The sequence below is a fragment of the Oncorhynchus mykiss genome, chromosome 13 (assembly GCF_057628025.1).
Source record: "Oncorhynchus mykiss isolate SJ-2025 chromosome 13, ASM5762802v1, whole genome shotgun sequence".
Taxonomy (NCBI): domain Eukaryota; kingdom Metazoa; phylum Chordata; class Actinopteri; order Salmoniformes; family Salmonidae; genus Oncorhynchus; species Oncorhynchus mykiss.
In genome coordinates this window covers 45,862,202-45,870,531 of record NC_143034.1, presented here as the reverse complement: position 1 = coordinate 45,870,531, position 8,330 = coordinate 45,862,202, and the positions used below count along the sequence as shown (strand labels likewise).

At 46.0% G+C, this 8,330-nt stretch overlaps 1 protein-coding gene across 1 annotated transcript in view; it reads right to left on the bottom strand.

Moving 5' to 3' along the window:
• Positions 1-239: 239 nt before the first annotated feature.
• LOC110486241 (SH3 and cysteine-rich domain-containing protein 2) overlaps positions 240-8,330 on the bottom strand; it is a 30,671-nt gene continuing 22,580 nt past the window's right edge. The window contains exons 8-11 of the mRNA XM_090196318.1: positions 8,147-8,235; positions 6,033-6,084; positions 5,589-5,726; positions 240-5,313 (exon numbers count right to left, since the gene is read on the bottom strand). Coding sequence (XP_090052444.1) covers positions 5,215-5,313; positions 5,589-5,726; positions 6,033-6,084; positions 8,147-8,235 — 378 coding nt within the window. The 3' untranslated portion in view covers positions 240-5,214. The remainder of the gene's footprint in view (positions 5,314-5,588; positions 5,727-6,032; positions 6,085-8,146; positions 8,236-8,330) is intronic.

Here is an 8,330-nt window from a genome sequence, read left to right as displayed (position 1 = left end):
TCCATTTATTATAATCCACATAATAAATCACATTTCCTGTTGCTGCGGGATTATTTTCCTGCTGTAGCGAACTGTCTCAAATTAAGGTCCGACGTCTGTAGAGCGGAAGTGAGTGAGAACGACTGAGTGAGAGCGAAGAGAGAGCAAAGAGGACATGGTGCTGGTATCACAGAGTAACGTGGCTAGACGAGGGAGAATGAGAGCAGAGGCAGTTACTCACACAACACCAGAGTTTCATTCAAGGTTAAAGAGTTTTTTATTTTTTATTATTGAGGCATGTGTTCTTCCAGTGATATTAACTAAGGCTATATCCCGCACACACACACACACACACTAAAACATACACTTACTGTGCAGAGCCTTGTTTCCCAGAGCCTTCATCTTGACAGATCAGATACTTAGAACTTTCTAGACGATGTGTCTTTAGTAGCCGAGGTGTTTTCCCAGAGCCTTCGTTAGTAACGTGGCTCTTAAAAACTTTTTGCAGACCACTCGTGCCCAAAGTGCCCTTCTGCGTCACGTCACAATTGTGCAGTGATGGGCCCACTCTGTGATTTAGTGCATTATTATTGGGGAAGCATAATAAACCGCATCAATAGCTTATTTGCAGCCATACTGTAGGTGGTAATATCTCATAGGAAGTGATCCATCGTCAGGATTGTGGGATAATTCTAATTATAATGTTAAGGTAAGATTTGAATGGAGAAAGCTGATTTGAGAGTGATGCTTTTCTTTTGATCCAATCAGTATTGACACATGGTCTAATGACGCGAGCGGTATGCCTCTCTACATGCTTGTTTGGGAAACACTCTTAAAAGGTGACTGCACTTCCTAATTTGGCCTTGTTCTGGATTTGGTTCATTAGCAAATGCTAGCGGCCATGACTGAATTCAAACTTGAGTTGGTTTTGGGGTGTGGTTTAATGTGGGTGTCTTGTGTGTTTGCAGGTGGGAATAGTTAGCCAAATTATTTAGCCAATCAGCTTCAGCTAATCGGGGAAAAGACGGTTTGACTTTGGACAGCCTATCTCTGGGGATAGTTAGGGATATCAATAAATTACACAAATGTAAATGGGACAATATTTTAATGTTGCATATTCTTTTTTTGTCTCAGTATCTCTTTCATGCAGTCAAATTACCTAGTGGCCTCATGAGTGAGTGGAATGTTATTCATATTTTTCATAATTTCACAAATCAACATTATTTTGAAAAAACTTCTGAAAATCTTGTTTCTATGTCAAAAAGTTTTGTTACATTTCAGTATTCTGTGATGTATATAACGTGTAATATTGGGATGCAAACTCAAAATGGAATACATTTAAACTCTATATCTGACAAGGTAAAGGCGTCTTCTTATTTTTAAGCCCATGACCATGTGTGTGAGGTGTATACTTTGTTTCTAAGCAGATTTGTTTAAGACTACCAAGAAACACTCTGTGTGACCCAGATTTAGCCCACTGCAGTAAAAGGTTAAATGCTTCCAATATTTGTATATTAATTGTTACAATTGGTTTGAGTTTTTTAAGTCATTGAATTTTGGAGCTATTAAAGTTTTAAAATGTTGTCCCAAAATTCTGTAATTTACTGACGGTCCCTAACTTGCCCCATAGGGATATTGACTGTCAAACCAAATTGACCATGGGCATTATGATCGGGTCGCGTGCAGCGTCGCTTTGAATAGATGATTACTTGTGTGCTGCTATCTATGGGCCGGATATAAAAATAAAACACGAAAAACTGTTCCTGTACCCTTCATTCCGTGACATACCATTTATGACCAAAATTTCAGAGGCAGTAGCTCTTTAAAAAGTTGCTCAAATCGTCGTAATGCTTAAGTTACATCGCAACTGGGAAACGAGGCCAGGGCCTGTACACAGAAATGCTACACGAAGAGCGAATCAAACAGGGTCCACAAAGGGTGACAGACTCTTAAGTCTACATGAACACACCGATAATGTACATTTTATGTGAAAATTCGGTAGAGAATAAGCTAACAAACAATTAATCCAGTTATACACCCAGTGACTATACTGAGGTCTTGTTAGCTCCTGGTCTGGGACTGTGAGGACCAGAGAAGTCCTTGCTACACATAGGAACACATGGACCCAATGGAAGGAAAATACAATATTCATCACAGTCTGTGAAACTTCATCCATCCACACACACGGAGGATATAGACCCAAAGATGATCATATTATCATGCACAATGTGATGAACAAAACATGAAATAATGGGTGCGTTCGTAAGTTCGCTCTGCCCATCTACACTGATTTCAGAGCACTCTCGTCTGAGTGTGCCAGAGCATAACTGATGAATTTACGAACACGCAACACCCGTTGAATATGGCCGGCGTCAGTAAACGTCGGCAAAGAAAGCGTAATTAAATTGTTGCCGGCAGAACAGTTACAGTCCCCAACACTCTGGATAACATGAAAACAGCCTAACCAGCTCTGCTAGGGCGAGTAAACTGGTCAGAGTGAGGTGTTCTCTCATTCGTGTCTATAAGTAGCTAGCAAGTTAGCCAGTTAGCTTGGGTGCTTGACTGTCGTTGTGGGGTCTGAACGCTTGCATCAAACCTCCTCGGCCGGAGCGTCCAGCGTGAGCTCTGAACGCTCCGAGAGCGTTTACCAACGGACAATCTGACAACAATCTGAATTTACGAACGCCCAGAGCGCACTCTGGCACTCCAGATCGAATTTACGAACGCACCCATTATGTTCATCATCGTACTTATTTTACACTTCCGATGACTTACTGTATATACTGCATTCATATACTACAGGAAGAGGGAGGGGACATGTTATTGGCCGTTAATGCCAACAGTGTGACCGCTACGTGCTGCAACTCAGCAAGTAGATAGATATCTGTCTAAATCAATAAATTATCAGTATATTATGGAAACGTTGAAATCCAACCCATTATCCTATCATTAAACATGCTTACATTACATGTACAATACAACAGTCCAGCCACCCTTCCCACTAGCAGCAAAAATGCCCAATAGTGTCAGAGACAGAGGGAAAGCGAGTGGGGAATGGAGAGAGAGAGAGATGGACTGACATTTGATCAATGTTGAATTGGTCATCCATAGACAAAGAAACCTGCATACAGACACATTGATTCATGATGGTTCAACACCTGGGTCAACCCCTTTTGTCTACATCCCTCCCTGTCCCTCCATATCCCTCGCTCCCTGTCCCTCCATATCCCTCGCTCCCTGTCCCTCAGACCAGCGGGACCATGTCCGGTTGTCACACTTACAAGGTCTGTTCATGTGGTTTTCCAGCCGACTGGCTCTTGGCTGTTGTTTGTTTACCAGCGGTGGACCAAACAGACAAGCCAAAAGACACGAAAACACTTCCCAAGTCTTCCACGGCTCCTCAGTGCCCGTCTGCTAAATTGGCCAGAAAATTGAAACAAATTTAGAGCAGTTAAAAAAAATGTGTTGTTGCTCCATTTGTTTCTTCTTCTTTTTTTAAACAATGTCTCTATTCATAGATGTTTTCTACAGTCTAGGCTATTCAAACACTACTGAGGGAGAGAACAAAAAACACTGAAGTATTTATGTAAGTATTCACCGCCCCAATCTAATGTCGTCTCTTGTATTTTTCATAAATAGGACATAGAAAAACACATTCTCTGAAGTGTGCGACTGATTGACCTGTACAATAGAATGACGTGGCTTACATCCATGACCTTCTGGAACCTGCCAAGTGCGAGGTCAAATGTCAGTGAGTCAGCCAGTGAGTCAGGATCTGAGAGAGTGTGTGTCGAAATAGACCTAGTTTGTCCTGTCCTCTGCTGGCTGTCTGGTCGGTCTGAGCAGGGTGTACTCTGCCCAGTGTCACCCACCCACCTGCCCGTCCATCCGTCCTTGCAGAGCAGTTAAGTTCTGTGCCAGTCTAAATTAAGCTGAAGTCAAATCCCAGCCAAGGGACCAATGTGATAGCTGAGAAAGATGGAAGAGGGAAGGAGAGATAGAGAGAGACCGAGAGCGACAGAGAGAGAGAGAGAGAGATAGAGACCGAGAGCGACAGAGAGAGAGAGAAGGTGGACCAAAGGAACGGGGGAGAGAAAACGCGAGCACCGAAACCTACAACCATCGGCAGTATCTTGAACATCTCACTGACACCGACATTGAAACAAGTGCATCCTTCAGCATGCAATTATCTCCTTCACGGTCACCTCTTAAATGAATTACTGTGATCATAGTGGGCGTCCATCTGTGATGCTGCCATCAGGAGTGTGACACTTGTTCTAGTTCATCAGAGAAAGAACAAATGTTTTCTTCCATGCAGTGACCAGGAACATTACCCCCACACACAACACAAGTACATCCTCCTGATTAAGGCAACGTATACTAATACTAGGTTCTGTTTGCTCGTGGCAGAACTCGGTTAGGTGTGCGCGCACGACTGTGCTCTCATACTCCCTTAAAGGACCTTCATTTGAAAACACTACAGTTGACCAATGACAGACGAAAGGGCGTAGACATTGGCTACTGAACTTCAACTTGCCCCAATAAAAGATGTTGTGTGAGCGAACAGACAAAAAAAAAACCTGCCAAACACCAAAACGAACAAAAACGGCACACATTTGAGTCATTATATATGCGCGAAACGGAGCGCGCCATGTTTCGACTGTATAGTGTGCGACGGCCTTAATCCTGCATTCTTCAGCCTCGTGATATCCAGCCATAGAGGACAGTGAAAAAGAACTGGTCAAATCACACACAGAGAGACCAGACTCATCAGACAGAAGATAGTCTCAAAGTTCCTTCCATCCTGAGGGAAGTTACTGGAGTCCACAGCAGCCAGTCCTTCAGTCCTAAAACTCATACCCCTGTGGTGTGGACTACAGACCAACCCAGTTCACTCATAGACTAAGGTACATTACAGCAGGAAAACATGGGGTACTGGGGTCTTAGATAGTCCTCCACAACACCTAGGCCAACTCTTTCAAGTCTGGGTTGTCAGCTACATTGGGGTGGAGGAGACAAGGTCAGCAAGGATAAAGCTGAGGCATCCTCCACATCACCTGGAATTCACAAGCTGAACTATCACGGCTCCCCACTCAGTTTAGTAGGGTGGTGGGCCTCACGATGGTGGTGTTGGAGGACCCCCGGACTGGCTGGTCCTCCTCAGGGGTGTGTGGGGAGGTTACAGGGTGCTGGTAAGAGAGAGAGAGAGAAGGGGGGCTGGTGTTGAGACAGAGGTTAGATCTCCTCAATGGATTTAGCAGGGACCAGTCCTCTTTTCTTCCCACTGCTCAGCTTCAGAAAACCATCACTGTCCTCACTCTTCCCCACACAGATCTGACAGAGGGGGAGAGAGAGGGAGAGACAGAGATAGAGATAGACAGAGAGAGACAGACAGATAGAGAGAGAGAGGGAGAGAGAGAGAGGGGGGGGGAGAGAGAGAGAGAGAGAGAGAGAGGGAGAGAAAGAGAGAGAGAGAAAGAGAGACAAGGGTGTTTAGGAAGGTTCAAATAGAAAGGCAGTGGGAGCAGACAAGAAATAGATAGTTTTGGCACAACTACAGGGCAACTACAGGGCAAAGGAAGAAAGACGAGACAAAATGAGTGTCTCACCTGATCCTCCTTCACTGGCATGTGGCCCATCCCTCGGCTGGCAGGGACAGGCTGGGTGACCCTCCACACCCTCTCCCCTGGGCGCACCCTCTGAACGAAGTTAGCAGGGAAGAAGCCCACCTTGTCTCCACTCTTACCCTGCCACACAGATGACACGTAGAGTAGATGTGACATATATTCAAATAAATACTCATTACCGAGTCAATAAAAAGCTCTTTCAGGTCGCACCGCTAGTTTAATTCATTATGTTTCTCTCTTAAGGTGATTTTCTGAGGAAATGATGTTTCTATTTCAGACTGCCTGGATGTTTAGGAGAGGCAAACAATATGGCAGGTGATATAGTTCATACTCACACGCCTAACTAACGCACTCACGCACACACACACACACACACACACACACACACACACACATTTACAGTGGTGTAGATTATTCATTGCCCACCTTCCACCACTCTTCATTAGAATCATCAGTGACCAGCACCCGATCACCAGGCCTGAGAGAGAGAAAGAAAGAGAGAGGAGGATAAGGGAAGGGGGGGGGGGGGGGAAGCAGGGAGGGAGAGAGTACATGAAAAGCCAGCATTGAAAAAAAGTGAAGAGAACCATACAGGGAGAGTGTGTCCATGATTTCAAACAAACGTGACCAGAGTATAGGGACTGTAGACTGAGTGAGTACTGTACTCTGTGGTGTATCTTTGCACACAGCATGCTACCCTCCCATGACTCAGAGGTGGCAGCTGGTATCCTAGAGGTTAAGCGCGTCGGCCCATAAACCCGAAAGGTCGTTGGTTCGATTCCCCGCACCGACTAGGTGAAAAATCTGTTGTTGTGCCCTTGATCAAGGCACTTAACCCTAATTGCCGTGGATAAGATGCGTCTGCTAAATGAATAAAATGTAGGTAAGGAACAGGTGACTTTGATTCCTACACAGAATAATGACGTTGAGAAGAGCAACATATCATTGGATGTTTAACTGACGTAATAGCACCAATCAGTGGCAAGCACGGTGTCTGACAAACGGTGACTCTGTCTTTCTCCCGCTCTATGTTTCTCTCACTCACAGACGCACGCACCCACGTATGTATGCACGCAATTTACACATACACAATAACTCACAACTCAGAGACCCCCCCCCCCCCCAAAAAAGGAAACACACGCACACATGCATGTACAGCATAGATCTGGCACAACGACCGTATAAGCGTGTAACAGACAGTTATGGATGAAGGCTGACATGAAAATAAAACAAGCGCTGACAGAAAAAACATTATTACGGTGATTTCTTTTTTTATTATTACGGTGACCGCGGTCATTTGGCTGGCCAATTACCATCACCCAAAATTCCATGACGTCACAGCCCACAAGCACACAGCACTTAAAAACACGAATCAGACTCATGTACACAGACTATCTAGTATCCACTGTCCTATATACAGAGCTAGTGTACTGTACTGTCCTATATACACAGAGCTACTGTACCGTCCCCATTACACAAATTCTCTCTATGGAGTCCCTTGGGTGTCTGCTCTGCTCTCCCTGCTGCCCTATTTGATCGTCCTGGCCTGTCACACACACACACACACACACACACACACACACACACACACACACCCGTGAGACACCAGGTGGCTGTGAACCATCCCCATGGCGATGCACCTCTTTATTACCTGCACCCACAGCTCTCTTCTCTCCCTAACACACATCCTGACCTTTATACTCTTCTATCTTTCCTTCCTCCTCCTCTCACTCCCTTCTACCCTGTCTCTGTTCTGCTGGCATTGTTTGCTTCTCTTTTGTCTCTCCCTTCCCCCCCAGCCCCCTTGTTTTCTCCTCTCCCTCTGTGTCTGTTTCAAGCTGTTCTCTCCATCTAGTCCCTCCATATTTCTCCTCATCCATTCATCTCTAATTCATTTTCAGTCTTTAAGCCCCTCCCTAAAGCTGACTGTGTGCATTTTCTGGGCGGTAATTGTCGTTGTGTTTGATATTTAGCAGGCTGCACCTCCTTTTTTTCTCCCCAATTTCGTGGTATCCAATTGGTAGTTACAGTCTTGTCTCATCACTGCAACTCCCACACGGACTCGGGAGAGGCGAAGGTCGAGAGTCATGCGTCCTCCGAAACGCAACCCAACCTAGCCGCACTGCTTCTTGACACAACGCACATCCAATCTGGAAGCCAGCCACACCAATGTGTCGGAGGAAACACCGCGCACACCTGGCAACCTGGTCAGCACCCACTGCGCCCGGCCCGACACAGCAGTCGCTAGTGCGCGGTGAGACAAGGATATCCCCCTGCCGGCCCTGGGCCAATTGTGCGCCGCCCCATGGGCCTCCCGGTCGCGGCCGGCTGCGACAGAGCCTGGGCTCGAACCCAGAATCTCTCTCTGGTGGCACAGCTAGCACTGCGGTGCAGTGCCTTAGACTACTGCGCCACCCGGGAGGCCCCATGCTGCACCTCCTTAAGGGTTCCGTTTGAATCTCGAAGAAATGACAGCTGGGACGGACACACATAGAGGCACACAACAAACCCACACAAACAGACCCCATTCCACCACTCACTCTAGTCCGAGGTCGTTGTGCTCCTGAGGCAGGAACTTGAAGAGCGCTACATACGTGTGGATGGAGTGAACCTCAATACGCCTGGGAACCTGGATGGACACAGACAGGGAGAAGGAATACAGATGGAAAAACGTTTTAGTTAAATATAGTGTCTCTGAACATAAGGTCAGCTAGCAGCAAGAGG